This window comes from Orbicella franksi, chromosome 8 (assembly GCF_964199315.1).
Source record: "Orbicella franksi chromosome 8, jaOrbFran1.1, whole genome shotgun sequence".
Lineage (NCBI taxonomy): Eukaryota > Metazoa > Cnidaria > Anthozoa > Scleractinia > Merulinidae > Orbicella > Orbicella franksi.
In genome coordinates, this window is record NC_138152.1 from 30,435,162 (window position 1) to 30,461,400 (window position 26,239).

General features: G+C 39.1%; 4 protein-coding genes across 4 annotated transcripts; 3 read left to right on the forward strand and 1 right to left on the reverse strand.

Moving 5' to 3' along the window:
• The first annotated feature begins 64 nt into the window (after window positions 1-64).
• On the forward strand, window positions 65-10,564 carry LOC145494399 (thioredoxin domain-containing protein 5-like). Its single transcript, XM_081473858.1, has 12 exons — window positions 65-219; window positions 1,273-1,366; window positions 1,626-1,684; window positions 2,185-2,287; window positions 2,735-2,856; window positions 3,069-3,153; window positions 3,622-3,708; window positions 4,327-4,476; window positions 5,243-5,325; window positions 7,449-7,536; window positions 8,194-8,235; window positions 8,614-10,564. Exons 1-12 carry the CDS (start codon window positions 68-70, stop codon window positions 8,731-8,733), a joined length of 1,185 nt encoding a protein of 394 aa, XP_081329984.1. The 5' UTR covers window positions 65-67; the 3' UTR covers window positions 8,734-10,564.
• LOC145495773 (uncharacterized) lies at window positions 5,387-6,620 on the forward strand. The gene has a single exon (XM_081475361.1). It carries the CDS (start codon window positions 5,751-5,753, stop codon window positions 6,618-6,620), a length of 870 nt encoding a protein of 289 aa, XP_081331487.1. The 5' UTR covers window positions 5,387-5,750.
• Window positions 10,565-11,919: 1,355 nt separating the features above from the next.
• Window positions 11,920-22,502, reverse strand: LOC145494389 (tetratricopeptide repeat protein 39C-like). Its single transcript, XM_081473842.1, has 16 exons — window positions 22,222-22,502; window positions 20,078-20,126; window positions 19,462-19,651; window positions 18,495-18,676; window positions 18,085-18,389; window positions 17,478-17,548; window positions 16,913-17,010; window positions 16,489-16,582; window positions 15,790-15,844; window positions 15,512-15,564; window positions 14,700-14,806; window positions 14,172-14,295; window positions 13,249-13,349; window positions 12,957-13,061; window positions 12,833-12,871; window positions 11,920-12,033 (listed from the first exon to the last, which is right to left on the reverse strand). Exons 1-16 carry the CDS (start codon window positions 22,362-22,364, stop codon window positions 11,920-11,922), a joined length of 1,830 nt encoding a protein of 609 aa, XP_081329968.1. The 5' UTR covers window positions 22,365-22,502.
• A 93-nt stretch (window positions 22,503-22,595) lies between these two features.
• On the forward strand, window positions 22,596-25,609 carry LOC145494409 (cytochrome b-c1 complex subunit 7-like). The gene is made up of 3 exons (XM_081473869.1): window positions 22,596-22,727; window positions 23,872-24,041; window positions 25,334-25,609. The coding sequence occupies exons 1-3, from the start codon at window positions 22,622-22,624 to the stop codon at window positions 25,409-25,411; spliced, it is 354 nt and encodes a 117-aa protein (XP_081329995.1). The 5' UTR covers window positions 22,596-22,621; the 3' UTR covers window positions 25,412-25,609.
• The last annotated feature ends 630 nt before the right edge of the window (window positions 25,610-26,239 follow it).

The following is a 26,239-nucleotide window of genomic DNA, read 5'->3' on the forward strand; positions in this document are numbered from 1 at the left end:
ACTGCAATGTGTCCTGGATGTCCTGCGGCTTCGCACCAAAACAAAACGTGTCGTCTCCACAGAAGTCATGGCCACCACAGTAGTTGCACTTGTTTGTCTTTTTTTCTTCGCTTATTTTTCTCCAAACCTGGCAGATAAAGTACTTTCACTCACGGATGTAGATTTTGACGACAAAGTGTTCGGATCATCCACGCATTTTGTAATGTTTTACGGCCCGTGGTAAGTCCGATCAGGTTGTTTATATGTATCGACTTCCTTGATCAGCTCGTCTGTTCGATTCGTAGCTGTTTACAGAATACCTGCGAGGAATCTTTGAAGAAGCGGTGAAATGCGAACATTTCTATAATACTACTGCGCGCTAGCTACAGAGATTGTGCAACTGGACAACAAAGCATATGAGCACGTTTTACATACGAACGCAAGCTTACGAGTCAAAAAAGGCCTCTAAAATTTTTAGGCTACTAACAATCAATGTGATCTTGCTCGTGGAGTAATCTTAATTTAACTACTTCCTAACTAAATCGTACAAAGTTGTACAATCTGACCAGTTGATACAAGGCTTCAAGTCCCAGTACTTTAGAGGGAAATCACCAAGAGCCTCCCCCAACCCCCACCCTGAAGGGATACCCTGCAATGTTCCTTGCAGGGAAGCTCTACCTCGAGATCCAAACCCCTAAATGTCACTTTCATATACCTTCCACAAAAGAAGATAGCCACACAGCTATTAATGGTATTTCATCTGTGGTGTGGATAACACAATGGCTTACTTGACCCAATGCCTTCATCCTGGGGTGAGGGGTGGGGAGAATCAATGGGCCAGGTGAATAGCACAATGTCAGTACTAAAATAAAGTGAAATTAAACTTAAAAGCTCATATAACAATTGAATAGTCTCCTTCGCAGCTGCTCACGCTGTAGTCACGCGACTCTCCCAGTCCCCATCCCTGTCTGTGCATACAGAGACAGGGAGCATTGCGTGACTCTGGCTTGAGCTCAGTCAATCAATCAATCATTTTGTATTTCTTAATTTACACTTAACAGTGGGACTGGCCTGTGGATAGCTAGTGCTAGTGTAGGCAGGCCAGTCTGTCAAGATATAGTTACAAATGTTTTTTATTAATAAATAGAAAAATAGAAAGTTAGGAAAAAGTGAAGAAAATAAAAAGGTTGGAAAAAATGAGAAAAGAAGTGAGGGGTTATCAGATTTAATTAGATAATTTATTTTTTTATTTTTGAGCTCCTGTTAGAGCTGCCTTCAATTTACTCCCAATAGGTGTGAATACTGCAAGAGTTTCATGCCAACATGGAGTCTACTGGCAGACCACTACAGCAAAATTCCTCACAGCGAACACATAACTATAGCTAAGGTATGGCAAGTTCAAAATAGTTGAAGGCTGTAGGTTGTGCAAAAGGCTGATATTGATACTTCATCAGAGAGTTCTAAGACAGCTTGACTAGAATAATGTAGATATGCAATGCGTGCAGAGTGATTTGTACAATGTAGAGCTCCTACTCTCATTACTTAATGATGTTTAATGATTTAGTATTAAATTAAGTTATTGCTCTTATAATTATCTACTGACATTCTCCACTGAGATATTCTTTCTTTTTTAACAAATTCTTCAGGTTGATTGTACAAAAGAGACTCCACTCTGTGCCAAACAAAATATTCGAGCATATCCAACGTAAGGGAAACATTATTTTCAGCAGTACTTAGTCAATGTCTAGGTTAAATGTACATTATTAGTATTTTGTATTTGTCATTAGTGTCAATAATGGTGATATCCTTGTTCGTCAAGTAGTGCCTTGGACTTTCTGCCTTTTTTTCCTTGAACATCCAGATGAGTAAGGTTCTTGTGCATTGGATATCATGACTTTTGGAGTATTTTCACTTGTATGGCCAGCAGCCATGCAAATTTATTGGAACAAAGGAAAGTGTTTACACAAGAAAAGAGTTGAACTCCCACAGGATTGGTTTGGTACACCAACATGGCCACCATTTCATTGTTTTGGGACACAAATATGGCTGCCATTTTATCATGTGAAGACACTCTTGACTAACAAGTTGGTCTGAAATTGAAAGCAATTTTTTTGGCCTACAAGAAAGCGAGATTAGCTGAGTGGCCCACTTATAGTCTAATCATACAGTCAAGTCTTAACTTACAACAGTTTTTTTTCCTCAAAGGTTAAAGCTGTATTATGACCATGGAGAAATCAAGAGATATAATGGTAAAAGAAGAGTGGATGATCTGAAGGCCTTCATTGACAAGTTTGTAGTTACATCAGAGGTATTAGAAGTACCTCAACTATTGTACCATCTTAAAAATGATGAATGTCTAAAAGTAGCTCTGCCTTACTGAAGTAACTATAAAATTCAGGGGTTTCATGATTTAGGGCCAGGCTGTGTGGATGATTTTGCCTGCCTGGTTTGACAATCTAGAGGAAAGTTTTTCTTGATTACAAAGAGGTTCAGTTCAAAACATTTTTCCCACCTGCAAGAACCATTTGCCTTTCTGCTGAAAACATTAGTGAAACCCCTGAAAGTTTAACAATAATGTTAGTAAATCCTAAAAGTAGCAATTCTCCTCAACCAACTACTGTCCAAGTGTAGTGACCTGAAATCTTACTCAACTTCCTAGCCACTGACAGTTAAACTAGGGTTCACTTCACTGCAGAGGAACAAAGTGTAAGTACATGTTTCAGTTGAAAAAGTCACACCTTATTTCTTTTTGTAGCAAAAGGAAAATGAGCAGTCAGAAACAAGTGAATCTGATAATGGATTATACACATTGACTGCAGAGAACTTTGACAGACATGTGGAAATGGGACTTCATTTTGTGAAGTTCTATGCTCCATGGTAAGTGAAACTATAATTTTCAGTGTGGAGTATTTTTTTTGCCTACCCAGCAAATAGTCTTCTCTCCTCTTGAAATTCACTGTACAGGGAAATATTCCAAGTAGAGTCAATCGGTGGAATGCTGTTTTAGTCTGACTGCAAAAATCTCGCTGTATTGATCAGACTGGTGTTGTTAATGGATTTTTCTTTTTTATGTGTGTTTTGTTTGGCAGGTGTAGCCACTGCCGCAAGCTTGCACCCACTTGGAAAGCACTAGCAGAATTTCATAAAGACAGTGTAGATGTAACAGTTGCCAAGGTATAAGCTCAGATCTGAGATATTTAACAAGTTGAATCCTATGATTCACAATGTGTATATATGTACAGTACTGGTAAAAATCAAGTTCACAGTGACTGTCTCATTTTCTTTTCATTCTGGCTTCCTTGTTTCTCGAATCTTGACTCCAATGTTACTAGTTTGAATTCATAATTTCTTGATCAAGAGTCTCAACTGGACATTTTGGGTTATTGCAGCATTATGTAATGTGCAATTTGAGAGAGGGGTAATTTTAATATGTAGCTTCTTTTTACCACTCTACAATCCTTAAGCTTCTTTATTTTAATTAATAGTTATATGGTTCACTTGTTGATCTCTTTTTCTTGCGAGGGCTGGGACTTTCTGTATTTTACAACATTTGTTAAATAAGGGGAGATCATTTCATTCCATCTTGTTATTAAATAATATGTAATGCTGTTTATTTTCTTGATAATGTTTTGTGCTTCACAGATTGATTGTACAACTGAAAGCAAAAAATGTACTGAACACAATATCCATGCATTTCCTACTCTCAAGTTGTTTAAAGATGGAAGAGAGGTTGGTATCTTTGGTTTGATTTTGTAAAACAGGGCTCAGTGAAAAATTAGGAAATTTATTCATTCCAGAGTGACAGCAATTGATTTGACTCTATTTAAGAAGAAGAAAACATGTACCGTGTTTCTATCAAGTTATAGAAACACGAGTGGAAGTTTGGGAGAACTAGAAATGCTGTGGGAACACAAGACACAGGTGAGTGTTTCCACAGCTTTTTCGAGTTCTCTCAAACTTTTATGAGTGCTTCTATAACTCGATAGTAACACAGAGAACATGTTTTCTATTTCTTTTAGAAAACACCGCAATGAAAAAAAGGAAAACAACTGGTTAACTTTGATTATCAAAATGTAAATTCTCTTTGCTCGCACCATCATTATGTCGACAGCCCATGCTAGTTATGAGTTTCTATCGAGTTATGGTAACACAATTTCTAACCAATCAGCGTGCATATTTTCTTAGGACGGCTTTCTAAATGAACTTAACTTGCATGGACCATATTTCTTTTTCAGGAGAAGATGCTCACTTTCTTTGTCCCTAATGTTAATGCAGCTACCATTAAAATAATTGTGATGAAAAGCAGTCAGTAAGGATTTACGGGGTATTTTGAATTTGTTGATTTAGGTTGACAGTTATGATGGATCCCGTTTGCTTGATGATTTGAAGAACTACTTGACTCTGAAGATCTCAGAGCACAGTCTGTTAAGCAGTGCAACCACAGAAAACAGCGAGACAGCTGAGGAGGTCCCATCAGAAGATACTGATGCCGACATGGTAAAAACAGATTTATGAACTTATATTTTGGATTAATTGCTGCCATTAGTTTAACTTCTTTTTCATCATAATAAAAATTAACATGTGTAGAATATGGAGCTCCAGTAAATATCCATTCTCCCCCAGCAGAAGGGATTGGAATTTCCTAGGGGTAGGGTGGGGTGGGGTTTCTGTAAGAACAAAAAATTTAAAGAAATGTATGAAGCTTAATAATTTGGAATTTCCAGAGGGGTGGGGGACTTATAAAAAAAATCCCTTCCATGAGAGAAGTATGAATATTTTCTGGAACTACACAATTATTATTTTGTGAAAATGTTATTCCAGTGTTTTTTCAATCCCCATCTCCATCCCTCTGAAAAACCCATTTAATTTTTTGGCTTGTACTTTTCGAAAAAAAAAACAAACAATTGGCTTGTGAGACCCCCCCCCCCCCCCCCTTGAAATTTCCAATAACCCTCTTTGGGCAGGTAAGGAAATTTCCGGAGCCACATAATTAAGATAGAAACTGGTGCATTTGTTTGCATACCACGATGCAAACTTAAGAAAGTCTGGGAGAATTTGAATGTTTGCATAAATTGAAACCTCAGGCATGCATTCAGTACTTTTGGATCATCAAAACGTTTTCCCTTCTTTGCATCAAGCTATGTACTAAACAAGAACCAGGCTTTTATATTTGTTCTTTATTTCTTAATGCTTTGAGCAGTTGGAAAGCCTGCAAAAAGGTTAAACTGTTGCATTTTCTACCTTTGGTTTGATTTACTTTCAGATTAAACCATTCCAGCTAACTGACAGCAACTTTGATGCCATGGTCAGTGTTGGTACAACATTTGTTGAATTTTATGTCCCTTGGTAAGTTGAAATACTGTATAAAAATTGTATTGGCGTATCATATTGGTCTTATTGAACCGCTACAATCAGCCTACAAGCGATTTCATAGCTGTGAAACCGCTCTTGTACGTGTACACAATGATATTTTGCGTGCCATTGACGATCGTCACTGTGTTATACTCCTGCTGCTTGATTTATCTGCTGCTTTTGACACTGTTGATCACGACATTCTTCTAACAAGACTGAAATCCAAGTTTTCAATCTGTGGCACTGCCCTTGAATGGTTTCGTTCCTATCTTACAAACCGCACACAATTTACCTTAATCGATGGAAAAAAATCACAGTCTCGTGAGCTTAAATGTGGAGTCCCCCAAGGTTCGGTCCTAGGGCCTATCCTGTACTTACTTTATACTGCACCACTGGCTGACATTCTACGGTACCACGAAATGCAATTTCACTTCTACGCTGACGATACTCAGTTATATATCTCTTTTTCAACAAACAACGACGTCGAATTAACTAATGCAGTTGGAAAAATTGAGGAATGTTTGTCTGATCTTGACAAGTGGATGTCTCTTAACAAGCTAAAACTGAATAAGGACAAGACGGAACTTCTTTATCTATACTCGAAACACAACCCGCAGCAGTCTCTACCACCAATCCGTTTTGGTCAAGACATAATTCAGCCATCTCAATTTGCTAGAAACATCGGTGTGATATTTGACAGTACCATGACTATGCTTCCGCATATCAGTTCTATTTGTAAATCAGCCTCTTATCATCTGCGCAACATCTCCCGGATAAGGAAATTCTTATCTACGAAAACCACCGAGATCCTGGTCCATGCTTTTGTGTCTTCCAAACTCGACCACTGCAACTCTCTTTTGTACAATGTACCGAAGTGTGCTTTAAAAAAGCTCCAGTCTGTTCAGAACGCCGCTGCCCGACTTATCACCTGTTCCCGAAAGTACGACCACATCACTCCAATACTGAAAGAATTACACTGGCTTCCTGTTTCTGAACGCATTAAATTCAAGATTATGTTACTTACCTTTAAGGCTCTTCATCAACAATCTCCTGTCTACATTCAAGATCTAGTAGCGTACTACCAACCTTCCAGAATCCTCCGATCATCACACTTATTACTTCTTAACCCCACGAATTTTCACCTGAAGACATATGGTTCTCGAGCTTTTGCTGTTTCCGCTCCTGAACTCTGGAACAGTGTACCTGTTTCTATCCGCTCATGTGACAATCTAAGTTCTTTTAAATCTAAACTCAAAACTCATCTTTTTAAGAAAACTTATTCTTCTTAGCGATTTTTACTCTCTATTACTTTCTTAAATGCACATTTTTAATTATTAAAATGAACTATTGTACAGCGCCTAGAGCAGGCATGGATAGGCGCTATATAAATATTTATTTATTATTATTATTTATTATTATTATTCTGGGTGAATGGATAAAGACATTTTAGCTAGAGGACTCCAAAAGGTTGTCATTGATCTTAAGGGGTTTTCAAATTTTGAGGTAGTATATCAAACACGAAAGACAGTGTTTGACCACATTTCCAAACACCGAGAAGAGAATTGAAAATAAGACGCGCAGCGGAGTATTTTTGATGAGCTTCGAGGTGTTTGGAAATGTAGCCAAACACTGTCTTGAGTGTTTTATGTATCTTCGCAATCGAAACTAAAACTGAGGAGAAAACGGAGAATTAAAATCGTAAAAATCTCTGCTTATTAAGATCAGATATCCAAACACCGTCACGGTCATAATTTCCTTTGTTTAAACTTGACGAATTATTTATGAGTTTGAGAAAAAAATTGATTACTAAGCATTTGTTCCAGCCAAAATAAGTGGCCTGAAGAACGGCGTGGGTGTATAAACGGGTTGGTCATAAGGGAATCACTTGCCCACTTCCGAGTTGCCTTTTGCCTCCATGAATTGTGCGAAACAATTCATATGAAAATATGTCCCCCTACAGGTTCAGTTTAATGCAAACTTATTCTCATATGATAGGTTTTACACGAAGACTCGTTTTGAAAGAGAGGCACAGGGTAACTTAGAAATAGCTTGTTGATAAAAAAAAAAAAAAAAAAACTTCATGATTTGTAGTTGCGACTTTGTTCTTATATTCACAGGTGTATCCATTGTCAAAAGCTCTCGCCAGTTTGGGACCAGTTGGCAAACAAATGCGCGGACAGGGCGTCTGGACCAAGAATTGCTAAGGTTCGTGAGTTATTTCCAATATACTATTTTGCTGAAAAAAAATATGCGATGAACGATTTGGTAATGACTGCCAAAACCATAGTCCTAGACCAAAACCAAAGTAATCTCTTCTGACCAATCAGAGCAAATGTTAAAGGCGTGCTGGACCAATCAGAATTCGAAGCAAAACAAGCAACCAATGATAGACGCAGCCCGGAGGTGGGGGGAACTCCTATATAAAAAGGCCGGGGATGCTGGTCGTGTCGCTTAGGGGTTTAAATCAAAGATTCTGGTCTCACTCAGGGTGTTGAGGACAAAACGACACTATTTTTAGTTGTCAAAGTATCAGATATCCTATGCACTGCATAGCGATTTATCCGTTGGACAGCTTTATTTAGCCTCTGAACTACTGGGGCTTTTGTGAAAAGGCATCTTCAGAACTTATGTATCACAAGGCATGGCAGGGCAGGTTTTAAGTTGGCTTTGAGCCTTAACCTTCACATTGCATTAAAGTCTTGCTAGAGTGTCCAGTATCTCATGATAAAATTACAACATGGATTGCGCCACAAGCAGCAATTTAGAAGCGATAGATCAGTTTGATCAAGGGAGCTTATGTATCTTAGGCCTTGCTGCTTGTAGGATTTCTTATTTGTAAATTAGACCTTTTCTTGCTATCAGGTTGATTGCTCAGAAGAAGCTGAACTTTGTCAGAGTTTTGGGGTAAGTTGTTTCGAAATCAGTCTTTTTAGTTGGGAGTTGCACTACTCGGGAGTTGCACAAGAATAAACCGCTGACGTCAGCCCAAGAGTATGCGAAAGCTACACTTAATGCTGGGTTAATTTCGCGATCGGAATCGTCGAGAAAATCGCTGCCTTGCGAAAATATTTCAAGGTGTTACGATATGTATAGAATTTGCTTCTTCTTAGTACCACGAAAAAGATGCTACCCAGTAATTTCGCTGAGAAGTTCATAAAACTGCAGAAATGAAAGTTCCTTCTAATCCCAGATTAATTTAGTAGTGCTTTCAACAACCAGCTGGTCATGGAAATTACCGTTTTTGCTTTGTGCTGACTTGTTCTCTTTCCCTGTGCTTTGCAGATCAGTGGTTACCCGACGCTTATTCTGTTTCGCAGAGGAACTCAGAAGCAGGAGTATCGCGGACCAAGAGATTTGGACAGTCTGTACAACTTTGCTGTCCAGCACCATGATGAGTTGTAGCTCCTAGGATGTAGCCAATAACCAAGCAGAATATAATTTATGTCTCTACCGTCGACCAATCAGATGCGTCGGTATATAGAGCGTGTACCCTGATCGGGGAAGATATGCAGTACGCGAACCAGAAACTGTCGCAAAGAAAATAGTGAAGGAATAGTGGTAGTTATAGGAAGTGGTCGCGTTTCGTGGAAATGCCTTCGTCAGGCACAAAACTTTGCTATAGTAATGCATTGTTTAGAAACATTTGTACAGGAAAAAATTCTCTTTCAATCATTGTACTTACATCGAGATGAACTAAGTCGTGCAATCTGATTGTTAAGACGTGTTCCACGAGCAGTGAAAAACAAGGTGTCAGTAATGACTCGGGGATGAAGATAGAAGAACGCATAGGAAAACACTTTCGCCAAAAATTAAGTTTATTCTGGAAACGTAAATTTACATTCTCTAAGTTCTCCTAAGTCTTCACTACACCTTTTTCAGAGTGTTTTAACAGGTTAACAGTTACCATGATACAGCAGCTTTCCATCATTGCGACTTGACACAACTTGACACGTGACCCGAAACAAGCTGACCGCACGACTAAACAAGGCGGGCTCAAACAAAGGTATTGGTTTCTCAAGAAACTTTCGGGTTGCGACAGCGGGAACTGATGAAACACTTAGGCGGCGTCCACACTGCGCCTTAGAAATTTGAAAACGCAGCTTTACTTCTACGGTGAGGTCTACCGTCCACACTAATCCGTCACGAAAACGGAGCTTTTCGAAAACGCTCTTCAAACCGGAGGATATTGAAAACGCCGGCTTTTCGTTTTCGTGTTGACGGAAAACATGTTGACAACAGAGCTTTTTGAAAACGATGGTGTCACGATTATAATTTATTTTCCCTGCCCGACTTCTCCTCAAACGCAAATCCAAAATGATGGGCGATTGTTGCGTTTTTAAATTCCTCCGGCGTGTTGTGGACGGGCCCTTAAATATGTATCAATTTGAAGTTGACAAGGTAAATTAACTACGGTGGCCAGGTTACCTTGATTATAAATATCTAGGGACTTAAATAAATCTACATGTGTTTTTAATCGGTGAAGACTGGATGCTGATTGCTCAATGTTGAATTAGAGCTTCGCCAGAATTAGCGTCAAAATATCTTTGACGTTTTTATGTTATCGATGATTTATGTTTTTCATTCACTGTCCTCTTTCATTTCCGACTACTGCCGAGCGCGCGGTTCCGTATTAGCGAACCATACTGAGTAAGAAGTCTCATGATACGAAACAGTGCTCGGCAGTAGTCGGAAGCTGGGAGGAGCCGCCGAACACTTGATTGACGGTAGCGAAAAACGCATTTTTCGGTTGAGCTTTGAATTCTAGAGTCCGCATGTTATTGAAAGGCGCAGAAATGGTTTTACTTTGGCGGGAATAACTGAGTATTCTTCGTCACTTAACAACACTTTCTCGCAAAATGTCAAAGTGGCGATACAACTTCCCCGCGAGCAAACAGTCAACGATGAACAAACCACTGATTTCCTGTAATGACGATTTAACCAAAAGAAAGTTAAATAACGAAACAGATAAACTTCAGTGTTCGCTGAAGACTATACAATGCAAACCTTACAGTTGTTTCAGAACTGAGTTAATTGAAACGAGAGGGATGCTAAGGAAAATACCTTACATTTAAAATCCATCAAATATTTCGCTAACACGCGATTGGTCTAAACGCGTCATGTGACTGAGTATGCTCCAGTTAAAACTGGGAAATATCCGAGTGATATTCCTCAGTTTTCAAAGTCCGCGTGTTGCGTGAATATTTGAAGCATAATAAACACAATAGCCTCCATTTGACTTTCAAAATACGCTGAAATATTTGCCCGTGGACATTATCTGTTCCTCGAAGCTCACAGTTTTCATCAGATTATGTCCACAGACAAATATCCGAGCATATTTTCGCAGCAAATGAAGGCTATTGTTTATATAAATATGAAAGAGAGTACATCGTAAATAGGTTATCTTGAACTGTTAAAATAAACTCTTAAATTGAAGTCTCAGGCTTTCATATAATCATAATGCTATTAATAAATAAGACCTTCTTACACTTACTGTACAAATCAAAATATACCATACAATCAATAATATTCGAAAAAGTGGTATCCTTTTGTATGGAAAGACTACCTTAAATCTTTCATCTTAGGGTATAACCATAAGCGGTTATACGCAACGTCATGACTGAAGACTGTATGAAATCCTAACACCCTGTTGTAAGACCATTCAAATGAAAGCTATTGAGCAGTACTATCATGTGGTACTGTTTACTATATTGAACAAGGTGTAGCCTGCGAGCAGGCTCACGTTGGAGCACAAGCGCGCGCGGCGTAGCGGCAAGCGCGAAATTGAGCGGCGCCTCTTCAATAGACTCCTTCCCGCCGGATCGCTTTGCTCTTCACCGTTCGCGCGTGTGACTCAAAGGTGAGCCTGCTCGCAGGCTGTACAAGGTGGTTCTAACTTTTTAAGTCTGTGGATGAAACCTGTGTGTGACCATTCAAATGAAAGCTTCTGAGCAGTACTTTAGTGTGGTGCTGTATTTTATGCTGTACAAGTTGGTCCTAATTTTTAAGCCTGTTGATGAAACCCTAGTGTGTGACCATTCAAATGAAAACTACTGGGCAGCACTTTCATAAGCTACATAACAATTTGCACTTGTGAAATTCTGAATTTGATTTTTGGCACTATTCGAAAGTAGAGACAAATGAACTGAAACTAACCAACACCTAATGAATATTACCGTTTGGAAGAAACAAGCATGCAGGTGTGATAAAAAGCTATCAGGGACATTTAACAGCGTGACTGAAGAGTCTCGTGGTTCGATTCCTGTCACGCGACTTAAAATATTTTACACTGTAAAAAATCAGCTCTTTTCGAAAAGAATAGTAATTTATTACTCTTGCCTTGTTTTCCTAACCTTGGTGCAGGTGCTGTCATCTCATCACGCTAATAACGGTGAAATCCCGAGTATTATTAAGCCTGGATTTTTCCAACCAATTTCCGGTCCTCTACCAGTCACGCAACACCTCGAAGAAACTGTGACATGGCTTCCAGGATGCCAGGTCACACTTAAGAGCGTGACGTTTCTAATAAAAGAGATGACTAAAAAATTGTGTATTGCTACTAATTGTCGGTGTTTAAGCGACCCACGTTCTCTATCTCGAGGTGTTCGGTTGTTCTTGGCTGGCTTTTCGTTCCTCTAGTCTTGCAAGTGCCGCATGGACACGGAAACTTAGCCTGTTCTCAAAGTCATACCCGCTAAAGGTATCCTGTTGTAAAAAAGGACAGATCGGAAGAAAAAAAAAAAACATTAAAATTAGATTGGTTATTGAATAAACTAGCCTGAAATGTCGGTCATCTCCCGCCCCGGGTTTCTCCTACCCGGGGGTAATGCTGAGGGCGCGAGAAAACTGACATTTCAGACTACATTGCTTGCAAAAAAATTTCGGACGTTTAATTTTCGAACTCTTTTTATCTCATTTCGGACAAATTTCGGACGCTTCACTGAAACATAGCTGAAGTACATTTAAGTCACCAAACACGATTTAGACTGAAATAAAATCTGCGAAAATGATAGTTATACTGCATCCTCAAGGTTTTACAGATGCACCGACGAGAAAAGAAGACGAATTTTATCAAGCCGTTACGTATCTCATGTGTTCTCTCAACTAGGGTTCGCTCCGTAAAGGAAACTAAGAGTTTTGGAGCTGCTTCAGAGTTAAATTCTGTATTGTAAATATTTCGGACACTTAAAAATTTCTTTACGCAAAGGTTGACTTGTGGCAAGTCTAGGGTGGACTGACTGTCCCGTGGATAATAGACTGCTGGCAGTCTGTTTATCTCTCGAAATTCAGCAGAGGTTATGAGGAATGACGCTTTAGCGTAAAGGGGAATGGGACGAGACATGGGCGCCTTCTTCCCCACTCGGCAACCGCCATACTGCCCTTTTGCGTTTGCAATGACTAAACACTCGTCTAAGTGACCCTAAGAGAAAAAAACTGGCCGCCAGAAGACTACGTGGATAATGACATTAAGTGTAAAGTATGCACGAAAAAGAGTTCTACTTACCTTGACTCTTTTTAGTAGTTCTTCCCCTTTCGCGCTCATCTGAAAGTTCAAAACGTGTTTTTCTATGAGCATGGTTTCATTTGAGGATATGTAATAGCTTAAAATTCAAAAGCACTTTGCTTACCTTTTCATCCTGTGCATAAAGAACACCAAGTTCATAAGTAGCGAACGGAGGCACGTGAGGGTCTGGGGGACTGCGACCAGATTTGACCGCGGCATCCTGGAAATGCTGCCAATCAAACAAACACAATCGCACTTAAATGGCTTTTTTCGAACCACGTTGGTTTATACAGCCGCTGTCAGCCACACAGCTGCCGCTCAACTAGAGAGCAAGTTTGAACGGTCTTAAAATTTCGCTTCAATTTTCAGTCGTAACATTAAAAAAACGTACATCTATCATTCTAAGTTGCACCTACCTTGACAGCCATGTCAGTTTTCTTGAGGACTCGACAAGCTGACCCTTGAATAAGACACTTGAGAGGAATCAGATTCAAACTGACTTCACTGGCCTCTAGCGCTACAGAAAAAATAAAACAAATTAAGCAAATTTCACGTTGTTTCGTGTACTTGGAGTTGACAGGCGCTTCCTTTCGCGCGCTTAACCAGAAACATTCCATTCAGGTGACGTAGCTCTTTCGTGATCCGCCTCTGATTGGCTCTCGAATTTTCGCGCGTAAATAGCAACCAATCAAACTGTGAAGCTACGTTATCACTATTGTACGCGAAGGAGACAAGGGGTGCTTACCATTTACAAAAACCATCCGGTTGGAAATTTCAGGCATAAACATTAAACAATTAAATTGAACATTGCGGGAGAGGGAATCGCTATAAAGTATATCCACATCAGCTAGAGAGACTTATAAGAGCAGAAAAATAGCATCAACCCAAATCACAGCCGATATTTTCTGAAGCTTCCCAAACGGAATGGCGCGAACCATTTTATTTTCCAACTGGAATTTCCGGTTTTCCCATGTAAATGGTAAGTACCCAAGTTCTCATGAAACTAAAATGTAAGTGGAAAATTCACCGTCATGGTTCGCGTGTTTTAAATCCACAACAACCCAGAATTTGGTCACTTCACGCTGTTTTGCAGAGCGATTTTAAAAGGTACCGATATGTATCTCGTGCTCATGCGGAGGCATTTTGCTGCCAACCAAAACCTAAAATTAGCGATATTTCACATCGCCGTAACAGTCTCCCTGAGCTTCCTAGCAAGTTTGAAGCCATTTCAATGCGTAGCATTTCTGCTGAGACACCGAATACGTGACGAAACTCAACTTGCGTCACGTAACACTGAGTGACCACAGGATATAGTGGGCTGAACAAAGGAAAGACTTACCAGAAAGAATCCTATTTAAGACAGTTTCGCTGCACGTGTAGAGCGCTCTCCAGACATACAGGAGCTCTAATGCAAGTAACAGACAGTCAGCTTCTGACGGAGGAGATTTCTTGTACATAGCAGCCTAAGAATAAAACACAAAAAACACTATGAGGAGCTTTTACAATGACGTGATTAGATCATTAACCTCAGAATCTCGGTTAATAACTTACACAACTCGCTTAATTTTTTTTCAGTCTATGACGTGTTACAAATCAAGGCTTGGCAACCAGCCCAACACATCTTTACCAACACCCAATCAAAATGACGACGTCATTCACACAGCCAATCAGATGTCACAGCTGCCAGTGTACCTTTCCCTGCCACTCGATTCACGTGACTTTTCCCGCGCTTTTCCAAAGTTTTGATTTGTCTGTTACGCCGTCACCTCCGGTGTGATTGGCTGTGATTCCTTTCGTTTGCAACAGTAATCATGAAAAAACCGCACCAACTGAAAAACAGCATGTTTATTTATTGCAGAAAGCTCACCTTCCTAACAATAAACTGCTCCAGAGGCGTTTTCTTCTTGACAAATTTAGGGACTGATTTAAATTGCGCTTGAGCCTCTGTTGTGCTTCCTAAAATTCCTATAGTGACTGGACAAGAAGACAGCAACAATAATCTGTATCAGCAATTGAAGTAAATGGTGCAAAATTCAAGAGTAAACGAGGGCTGTCCAATTTACCAATTACCAATCAATCACATCAATAACACGACGCGAAGTCAGCAAAGAGGGCGGTAAAATACTCCATCAGAAACATGTTATTGACACGCACGTGGCTTGGGTGTCCAATTACAGCAAACCTAACTGAAAAGCTGTCACGGGACAGCGATGTGATTGCGCTACGTTACTGTCTGATACCACTGAAATACCAATCATTGGTCCGTTCTCCTTTTAAAGATCAGCTATGGACTGGATCGCTCCGGTCAGAGAGAATCCATTCCCATCTCTCATGAGGTTGAATTGTCTGTCCGCGAAAGAGAACTCGAGAAGGGGCTTTCTGTTACAAAGTATGAATCAAGGTAAGTGGGGAAGACAGTCAGAGTAAAAAGGGGTTGGAGCGAAATAAGACCCTGGCCGAGTTATGCGATGGAGGGAGCCATGGATTCATAGAGAAGTGAGCGAAGAAAACAAGAGAGTTATTAGGGAAATGATGGGGCAAAGAAAGAATTGGTATAAAGTAATATGGCTTGGATAAATAGGGTCTAAAAAGACTATATGGCACAGTCAAAACACCGCTCGGTCTTTAGGTACCTCCGTTTGAGTGTTACATGTTTTCGCGTATAACGCTTTATCTTACCTCCACAGAGATAAGCATAATAACTTTGCGACCACTTGGATTCTTCTTTGAGCCTGAAAATAGCAAAAGGAATGGTGTAAATAACGAGTTAAGGCACTCAAAATAGATTGGGCGAGTATAGACATTTAAGAAACTATTTATGTTTTCTACTTTCGTCCACACGTATAAGGAGAAAAACAGAAGGAGTAAAAGTTTATAATTGCTTGAGATAGATCTTTGTCCTCTCCGTGTGTATGAAAGAAAGCAAAGCTTTTCAAAAACATAATATCGAAACATACCTTAGAAATGCTGGCAGAGCGTATTCCCACTCAAGTCTTAACATATGACACCAACCTAAAAGACCAAATACTGTATGAGACTACATAAGACAACTTTCTCTATCTGTCATCACCGATCCTTGTAATCGCTGTAAAGCATCAGAACACATGGAACCAGCGGAAAGCGCGAGAAGAGTGGCAAAGCGCGGGAAGACTTACAAAGCGCGGGAAAAGTGACAAAACACGGGAAAAGTGACAAAGCGCGGGAAGAGTGACGAAGCGCGGGAGAAGTGATAAAGTGCGGGAAAAGTGACAAAGGGCAGGAAGAGTGACAAAGTGCGGAAAAAGTGAGAAAGTGCGGGAAAATTTCCAAAGCGTGGGAAAATTGTCAAACCGCAGGAAGAGTGACAAAGCGTGCGAAAAGTGACATAGCGCGGAAAAATTGACAAAGCGAAGGAAATATGACAAAATGCCGGAAAAGCGACAAAAGGCGTGATTCAGGTGACAAACGCAACTGAGGTCACAATCAATCTTGTGTTTGCAAACGGTTGGTTGAAAAGACGAGAACTTTATTCTAATTGGTCAGAGCACACTATACGTAGTGTTGAACCAATCATAAGTTCAGCAAAACATCTCAAATGCTTTACAGTTCCCAAAATTGTTTGCAAAAAAGCACAGACAAAAAAATGAAACTAAAAAATACTTCCAACCACCACTCACCTATTTCATATTGACAAATAAGAGCTATTTCCTGTTGTTCAGCTGCAGAGCGCATGGCTTGGTGAAATTCATCCAAAGCCTCTCCAATATGACCCTGAATAATAAAACAGAGTATTGAACCATTCTTATTACTAGACCAACCAAAATGAGACTCTGGGCCACAAAATTCCTTTCATGATCTCAAAGACCCTTATGCACTCACACAAACCTGTTGATCAATATCTTTCTCTTTATCAGTTTTTGTTAGAATACTTTTTATAGAGATACCAAAACCACAAAAATCCTGTTGGCCACATAGGCACTTAAACAGCCAGATGAAGTTAACTCAAGTACGCTTGCAACTATGAATCTTCTTTTCATTAATGGTCACATATCGTTTCTTTTGAGTAACATGCAGATTGCTCTGTTAACTTAAACTACCTACCTTGAGTCTCGATACAAGCCCTCTGAAGAAGAGAAATACGGCAGAGTTTGGGTATTCTTGGTAAGATTCTTCCAGGATAGCAGTTGCATTGGCCAGACCTGTGAGCCAGTTGAAAACACATTGATTGTTTTAAAGAAAATAAGATCCAAACAGCAACAATTTATTATCTGAATCCACTCAAGAGATCATACGTAACCCTCAGTATTATATGGTTAAGAAAACTACTTCATTGTGATTGGCTGACAGCAGGCCAATTTATCATTAATTTTTAATTTGCACTGCAGTGCAAATGAACACACTCACATTTGTAATTTTCTCAAACATGTTATAAACAAGTAATCACATGAAAGCTTGGTTAATTAAGGATCTACATGTACACTAAAGCGTAATATTTGAAAATTCCTTGAAAGTGCACTCTCCTTAAAACTCATTAACTTTTGAAACACATTCATTCATATGGTTACCTACAGGTATTTTATTCCAGATGGCAAAACAGTTTAACAAGTTAGTCGTAGTCCTTTTACAAATACAGATATGAGACGGCATATTTAAGAACAAGACATACCTTCCTCGTTGCTGCCCTCATCAAGAGCAACAAAGGGTCGAATAACAGCATGATACCAGAGCAAGGTGAGCCTGAAATTAAACAAATGTCCATGAAACTTGTAACATGGTAAACAAAAGTCTAAGTTCAAGCCCAGTGGCCTGCCAGGCTTGTGCTTACCTCTGGGTTTTGTAGCATGAAGCAACTAGAAGTATTTCCACTCCCCCCTGGATGGGATGGTAGTCTCGTTACCCTCAGCGTTACATTTGGCGCTACCTATTTATACATACATGAACACCTTGGAGGAGAGAGGCACTGTGAGAATAAAGTGTCTTGCCCAAGAACACAATGCAATGACCCTGGCCAGGGCTCGAACCTGGATCCAGAGTCCAGAACACTAACCATTAGGCCGTCACGCCTACCACCGCAAAATCTTGTAACATATGCTAACTTAATTTCATGTCGGCTGAAAACAGTACTAACAGTTGTATCTCTTTTACACATTCTGTGTATGTCTAAATCACCCTAGGAAGTAAAATTCCACCCAAAATACATGTAGCTATATGGAGCAAAGATAACTGTAAGTTCAATAAGATCTTTCATCGGCATCACTTAAAGTCAAACCAACCTTGCCACAGGTGCTTTCATGTCTTCACTCTGACTAGCTAAGTTCAATGCCTGAATTCCAACATCTCTGTTTCCCGAGAAACCAAGAAGATGGCAGAATTTTAGCAGCTTCGGTGGCACTAGTGAGATAGCCAAATGAAACAGACCATAGCCGCATGATACAGCAGACTGAAGGTGCTTCAGTGCCTCAGGGCTGACTACCCCAGGTGAAAGTTTGCTGTCTGTCTCCTCATGAATGGTAAGACCATCTAGTGGGGATACCACATCCTCTGGGTCCAGGGGTGAGACAACGCCTGTTCCTTCAGACTGCAAGTAGAGGACAAAACAAAGAGAAGTGGAAGTTGTAGCCAGAGACGGACCCAAGTGTTTGAAGAATGTACCAGCCTTTAGATATTAATAATTACAAAATACCTCATCAAGCGCTTCCTCAACATCATCCGGACCAGACTCCAAAGTTCCATTCTTGTCACATCGCAATTCAGGGGCCCATTCTAAGAATGGTCCACCGATGGCACTTATTTCACAGTAACATTTGTCATACAGTTTCCATGCCCTTCGCATCAGATATCCACCTTTGATGTAATCTGTGATGCCTGCAATTAAGTAGCGAGTTACTTATCACTTCAGCAATGAGTTAATTATTGACTAAATGGTAGGGCTGAATGGTAGGGCTGACTGAATGTAGTTCCAGAAAATATCCATACCTCCCCCACCCCTCTGAAAATTCTGATTGAGCTTCATACATTTCTTTAAATTTCTTGGTCTTACAGAACCCCCACCCCCCCAGGAAATTCCAATCCCTTCTGTGGGGGGAGTATGGATATTTTCTGGAACTGAACATTTCATGAAAAAAAATACCTAACATGATACTATCACTTGAAATCTGGTAACCAGGCTGGCTCAGTTAACAGGACAAATTAGGGAATACTGTATGTGAGATTTCAGCCTGGTCAACTGGGAGGAAATTCAAGAAACAAAGCCAAAATGTTGCCTCTTAAACTTGTATCATTCACGACTATCATAGCTTTGTAACTCTTGTAACCTAACTAAGAAAGGTAATTCACATACTTCTGGAGTGGAAAGACAAAAATTATGCCATTCTGACCACTACATGTTTCAAAAGCGAAGCTATTTTGTCAAAAACATTTTGTCTCAGTCACCCAGGCTTGAGTGTTCATATAGGAAAGTTTTCATCCGGGTTACAGAGATCTCTGTTGCACAAACCAAGATCTCGGTGACTGGGCCAACTCAGCTTCTCATATGAACACATTGAAATTTTTACAAAGGAAAGAGAGGCAAGGTGACTTCTGGAAAACTGAGCCAGCCCGGTTTACCTAGCTCATATGAAGAGGCCCTTAGCAGCACACACTAATTGTACCTTGTTTGAGGAATGTCAGAAGAGCCATGTAAAGCTCACAGTCAGCATACAAAATCTGCCTCATCAGCATCTCGTCCAGCCCCAGCGCTGCACCCTTCCGAGCATTTTCCACATAGCAAACTCTCTGTGCTCTCTTGAGGTTTTCAAGAGCTCTGTCCAGCTGGTCATCTTCAAATGTAAGAATGGCTTGCTGGTGGACAAAAAATGTTGTAGGGACATAAATTATTTATTACATTAAAATACTCATGGAGTAATGCAATATTTACATGAAGAAATAGGTCTTCTGAAAAGGCAGTTAGAGCTCTGTGCACCTGGACCTCTAGTAAGGCAGCACTGTAAGCTTGAGGATTGATTATGTATTCTGTATATTAATACAGCTATGTAGAGATAACAAGTTGGAGCCGGGGGTTTCATTAAGGGCTGCACACTAAGCAAATTGACCAGCTGCGAGGGTGATTTGGTCTGCCTGGTTTGATCATGACCATCTTGAGGAAAGTTTTTCTTATTTATAAAGAAGTTCAGTTCAGAAACTTTTGCCTTCCTGTGAAAACCACTTGCCCTCCTGGTGAAAACATTAATGAAATCCCTGCTTGGAGTGAATTGCAGTCTCACTTACCACAAAGTCAACCATTCCAGATCCAGCACTCATAAGTGGAGAGCCATCACTAACAACAGCAAAAAAACAACATTTATTTCATATTATACTGGATTAAAAACAATTCTAGAAACAGAATCCATGGTAAAAACAATGAAAAAAAGGTTGATGTTTGTTGAACATTCAACATTTCTTCTGAAAGATATTAAATGATATTTATCATTGTGACACTTTCTCTAAAACAACAGCCAAACCTCCCAAACAACTAACTCTTGCGTGCAACCAAAGCCTTGAAACTCTTCAATTTCCTTAGTTGTAACTAAATTACCAAATAATTGTACAAATTGTTTTTAATGTAAACTATAGCCAGGGACAATTATGAAGGATTGTTGAGTATGAAAACTTCACGTCATTTCACTGTTAACATACTGTAGGAATGATAAGCCATATGGTTCTCATCCTGACAGACTTAAAAAAATTACCATAAAATTCAGGAAAAAAATGAAATTTACCAAAAGGTCACTTCAGACATGATTTCTTACGAGGACATTTTTAACAATTCTTTTAGCAAGAGTTTTACAATAGTTTATTTCTTCAATAAAATTAATAAAAATGTTTGTATTAGTGACAAAAGAATTTAAATGACAAAAATACCAACTATGGTTTTGTAAATGAAAATCAATCTAGTTGACATTATTATGTTAAACAAAGCAAACATCAGCTAATTTTAGTGATTAAGGGCAAATAAGGGACCTGAAAGGTCTTTCAAAACCTGTTGACCGTGTTTCCAACTTCTTAACTGATGAATGTATTAAATAATTATGTCCTAAGAAATGAAATTTCAGAGAAATTCTCATTGGTAAGTATTAACTGAAGGAAGATATTTATTTTATTTCTTGTTCTCACTTTTTTTGCAAATCTGACCAGAATATAATCCCAAAATTAATCTTTGATTACTTGGAGCTTTTATGGTTACATTCAATAAAATAGGTGGAACTTTCAACTTCCCCTTAAACACTCACACAGGTAGGAAACATTAAAAAACGTTGCTTTTGCAAACATCCAAACAGAAGGTTCATGTAAATTGATGCAAGATTTGTTCCTAATCATCCTAGTCCAAAGAAAATCACATTTTCAATGAAGACCTTATCTTGCAAAATGTTTTGGCATTAGGCAGAGCAAAAACAAACTACTGTATCTACGAACTGCATGGATTAATAAATAATCTACTTGTTTAAATCATTTTATTGTTATCAGATGCTTCATGACTAAAACAGTAAATGTAGGCAGACAATTTTCTTGGAAACGTTTTTTTGTGATTACTCTATAATCTATGCAAACTCTCATCATTTAATTTGCTTTCCTTGAATTTAATCGCCTTAAAAATTTCACACCGTTTTAACCAAATAAAATTACTTTAAATTTCGCTGAAGATATTTACCAAACGTTGAATCCTTGAAATATTTGTAAATTTATGTGCAAAAGATTTAATAGTACTAAGCTTTAGGCAGTTCAGATGTTATCTTTTTGCGTGTAAGCGACGCGTAGGCATGAAAATAAATGCTAATTCATGAATTTTTTATGCCCTATTGCGAAAACTACTTCTTGGCGATTCCATTTCAAGATGAGGTTGCAAAACACGATACCAAAATTTCCCGCTGTTAAATGTTTTGTCTCTGAATATCAAGATTCTAGATAAGCAGGTCCCTTCCGTGTTTAACGTCGTAGCTTTTAAGGTTGTATTCGCTCATGAAATCCTCCCCTTCTTCAAAGTACATGTACCCAATAAAGCTTGGGGATGGCGGCACGTTAATTCACAAGCTGAGGTTTTCCGGAAAACTAAACTATTGCGATCAAATTTTCACTCCGATAGTAATTTGCCCTCCCAAAAGGGTTTTAAACCGAAGTTTAAAAAATCTAGCCCATCAAGTGCGGCATAGAATATGTTTAAGAAACACCCAGAATTGAATAGTATGCATAAAAACACCGGTTCTTACGCGTAAAATATCTGGAGCTGCATGCAGACGGCAGTCGAAATAAACAAAACATACTTCGTGCACAAGGAGTTAGCCAGCACGTGTGTATTTATTACAAATTAGATAACACAAGCGGATTACTGAGAAACAAAACGCAGTTAACAACACACATTTAGGGTGATATTATACCTGTGACTTCGAAAAAGCTTTTGTGATTCTTCAAAGCCATTGTTTAACAGCAGATTTATCCCATCTCTCGCGAGGCCATGATATTCCCAAAAGTCTGACGTCTTCGAGGTCTCATCTTTGCACTCATTCCTGGAGGGATTCATAAGGTCAGCACTGCTGTGGTTATTTCAATAAATGCATGCGGGCTTGGTCAAGGAAACGCTGAGAATCAACATACATCTCGCGCCATGTTTTGATTTTGCACAATTTTCTTGTGAGAAGCTAAGAAGTGCAAGGCGTCCTTTGATTGGCCGGCTGATTCGCATGAGTGAGTCCGGAAAAAGCCGAGCAATTTCCGAGTTTATCCGAACACATCACGATTTCAGCGAAATTATTATGGGATACACGTGCAATATTCAAGATGGCGTCTGTCGCTCCGAAAGTGGGAAGGCAGTTGTCCTTCACGAGAAAGGTTTGGAATGCATTCCACGACTGGTACATTAATGCCTGTGGTTACAGACAACTTGGTAAGTTTTTCTGTTAGAAGATCGATCGGTTTTATTAAAAACCTCCGTCTTTGATCTCTTTTCTCGGGCTCAAAACTAGTCGACTTTTAGGGTATTATTTACGTAATTTCAGCTAGCATAATTTAGGTCTTTCATTGTAATGACAATAATAATACCATCAAGAGCATATTTATTAGATGTGTTTTCTCTGTTATTAATCTCCCAAGGGAAAACATGGTTTGTTGAAATGCTTTTTCTACATTGTGGAACACATTAATTACATGTGACTTTCCCAACGCGCAATATCCAATTTTATTATATGGCTAGCTCCGTGAGCGGGCAAGATGAATCGAATCCTGCGCTGTGATTGGCTACCCGAGCGGGCAAGATGGAGCTATCTTGCCCGCTCGGGACTACCCGCCGTGTCCCACAAGAAAAGTTTCCCCGAAAGCCATATAATAAATCCTTTATTGACCAAGCTTGTTCGGTCAAGATGGCTGGATGTTGGCCTCGTTCTTTTTTTGCGTGTTTTTGGACCTCGACTCCGTCTCGGTCCATAAACACGCAAAAAAAGAACTTGGCCAATATCCAGCCATCTTGACCTCACACTTGGTCAATAACCCATACATATTATGAGCTTATGTAATCTTGACCTGACACCGTTGTAGTTAAAAAACTGTTAAAATACAATTCAACGAAGTACAAATACTTATATTTGACAAATGATTTCTTTTATTACTCCTTATCAGTCACATATTTTCAGGGCTGCCGTTAAGTTTCGAGTTACCTGTATCCTTAATCTTCACACCTGTAACAAACTTGTCACTTTGTGGACTAAATTGTATCAACAAAGGGCAATTTCACTCACAACATCAAGGGCTTATCAACTATACTCAGCCATAACAGGTGTTACAGGTTACAACCCTTGGTGACGACCCTTATATTCTTTGCTGAAGGATTTACTGTGTATAAATAAACTTACCATTAGCATTACCAGTCCTGATTTTCACAGAGTAGCTGAGGATGAAGTGGTGGGTAATATCAACAGGGGAGGGGGGGAATCTAGTGTCAAAATTCCATGATGTGTCAGATAGTAAATATAATCATTGCCCTCTACTTCACTGCATGTCTCACTAATTTTTTTGCATTCAATGTTATATTTCAGGTCTTCGCAGAGGTGATCTATTAAATGAGGATGATCCTGATGTGATTGAGGCCATAAAACGTCTTCCTTCTGAAGAGTTCAATCTGAGACAGTTTCGTGTGAAGAGAGCACTTGATTTGTCAATGAAGCATCAAATTCTGCCAAAAGATCAGTGGACAACAAAAGAAGAGGTGAAACTTTACAATGATTTTTGGTCTTGGGAATAATAATTTATAGGAGAGTCTTCTGACATCATTGTTTACATTTTTCCTCATTAACATACAACTTTGTGCAGAGAAGGCATCACGCTAGACACAAATTGACCACAAACATTTAAAGAGCTTGTGAAACTTAGTATCTGGTGAAATTTTTGGCTTTTTGGGTGTAATATTCGAAGAGAAATTGGCTTTCAAAAACTGCAAAATTTCTGGGTGGCAAAAGCGCTCGTGAGCTCATACACTCTTTGTAAGATTTTGAGTTTTTAACCCGCATTGCATGAAAAGTATTCAGTACATGGGACTCAAACTCCTTGGGACAGTTAATCGTGCTGTGCCCTTTCAATATTCAGAACTAATGTTTTTGTAGTTCCTTAAAAAACTGTATTGCTTATTCTTATGCTTACAAGGCAAATATTGTAAACAAAGACTCTACCATACTGACTTCAGAGTATCAGTATGAAATAACCAGGTGTTTTGTAGGGTCTGTGAGGTGGCATTGACTGGCTATGAGGATGAATTTGCCTGCCTGGTTTAACCATCTAGATAAAGTTTTTTGTATTAGGAAGTTCAGTTCAAAAAGTTTTGCCCCCCGCCCTGTGAAAACCAGTTGCCCTCCAGCTGAAAACCTTATTGAAACCCGTCTCCCATGTAAACCCATACAAAACAAATGATTAAACTTTTAGAGATACATGTAGACTGTGTTTATTAGACCCTATCTGTGGAATTGAACTACATAAGGTTATTCTTTTACTACTGATTTGTGTGAGACACTTTTTAGAAGCCATTAAATATAGACTTTTTCAAAAATCAACTTTGTAAATGTATTGGATAGCAGCTCCCCAATGACTCACTTGAGTAGCTTGATACCCTTTGAGAGGACATCTGAACAAACCATAGACATAATGCCCCTAGCCCCAAAACAATAAATTTTACAGGGGTTTCATTAACCTTTTCGGCAGTGTGGCAACTGGTTTTCACAGGCAGGCAGAACTACTTGGACTGAACTTCTTTACAAGAAAACGTTTCTGCTAGATGGTCAAACCAGAAAATTGCCCTTGCAACAGTCAATTTGCCCAGTGCCTGGCCTCAATGAAACTCCTGATAATAATAGCTGCCAACAAGCAAGAGAATTACAGGCTTAGGAGAGCTTCTACACTTGTGAAATAAATTGTTGTCATTTTTATAGTCCCTTTGAGTATTTCCATGTTATCTAGACTTTTCAAACTTTTATTTATTATTTTTACTTTTATTTCTATTTCATTTAGGACACCATGTACCTTCAACCTTATCTCGATCAGATCAAGAAGGAAAAACTAGAGCGAGAAATGTGGGACCATCAGTAACATCCCATGGGATGTTTATCCGCGTTCTTAGCAGAATTTATTCTTAAATCTTGTGTAAATGACATTCAGTTGTGGAACAAGTTGTGTGAACTGAAATATAATTTGTGCCTCAGTTAAGATTTTTCTTTGTAACTTTGATGTGTTAATTGACTAGGTTACATTTTTGTGCATGTTGGAATAAAGAATTCCAGATTTCAATATTATGTTGGGTTTTTTTTTTCTTTGTTCAGGAATGACGTGACGCCCCCTTCCTTTATGGTTTGCACTTTCTCTTACAAGTCCTACCAGAAGCATATCACCAAGTCTAGGTGATATGCTTCTGGTACTACTGATTCCAAGTGTCCTACGAAATCGCTCTTTTTTCAGGCCATTTTACTTACTGGTTAATAGTTTCAGTTGTGGGTCAACTAACACAAGTGATCTTGTGACGATAAATTTCATGATCATTATTTTGATTTTGCTACCTGTGGATTTAGCTAAGAGGTCACCTGTTTTGTCAGTCACAGGTCTAGACTCGTGAGTCAATGATTCACTGTTCAAATTTGCACGCTGGTTAGGCTGAATAGGACTCCTAAATAGTACTTCAGTTAGCTTAGATAGGACTTAAGTTAACCTGCATTATAAACATTACTTCTGATGGCCTAAATGAGCACTTACCGGTACCCCTGTAGGTTATCTGCAATTTATTAGTGCTCTTGTTAGGTGATATAACCCTCCAGTCAGTCTGCATATCACTCTGGTTAGTGTAAATATTCACTCAGCCGAGCCTGGATAATACTCAGGTTAGCCTGTTTGAGTTTTATACTCAATAAGGGTGCAAGTTACATA

What these genes read in the sequence shown, in the direction of transcription:
- LOC145494399 (XM_081473858.1), top strand. Translation starts at nt 68, where the DNA reads ATGGCCACCACAGTAGTTGCACTTGTTTGTCTTTTTTTCTTCGCTTAT. An exon ending in GTAATGTTTTACGGCCCGTG is followed by an intron (nt 220 to 1,272) that starts GTAAGTCCGATC and finishes TACTCCCAATAG; the next exon opens with GTGTGAATACTGCAAGAGTT. An exon ending in AATATTCGAGCATATCCAAC is followed by an intron (nt 1,685 to 2,184) that starts GTAAGGGAAACA and finishes TTTTCCTCAAAG; the next exon opens with GTTAAAGCTGTATTATGACC.
- LOC145495773 (XM_081475361.1), top strand. Translation starts at nt 5,751, where the DNA reads ATGCAATTTCACTTCTACGCTGACGATACTCAGTTATATATCTCTTTT.
- LOC145494389 (XM_081473842.1), bottom strand. Translation starts at nt 22,364, where the DNA reads ATGAATCCCTCCAGGAATGAGTGCAAAGATGAGACCTCGAAGACGTCA. An exon ending in TTGAGGAAGCGCTTGATGAG is followed by an intron (nt 18,390 to 18,494) that starts GTATTTTGTAAT and finishes CTCTACTTGCAG; the next exon opens with TCTGAAGGAACAGGCGTTGT. An exon ending in CTTAAATAGGATTCTTTCTG is followed by an intron (nt 13,350 to 14,171) that starts GTAAGTCTTTCC and finishes TTTTTTCTGTAG; the next exon opens with CGCTAGAGGCCAGTGAAGTC.
- LOC145494409 (XM_081473869.1), top strand. Translation starts at nt 22,622, where the DNA reads ATGGCGTCTGTCGCTCCGAAAGTGGGAAGGCAGTTGTCCTTCACGAGA. An exon ending in CTGTGGTTACAGACAACTTG is followed by an intron (nt 22,728 to 23,871) that starts GTAAGTTTTTCT and finishes GTTATATTTCAG; the next exon opens with GTCTTCGCAGAGGTGATCTA. An exon ending in AGTGGACAACAAAAGAAGAG is followed by an intron (nt 24,042 to 25,333) that starts GTGAAACTTTAC and finishes TATTTCATTTAG; the next exon opens with GACACCATGTACCTTCAACC.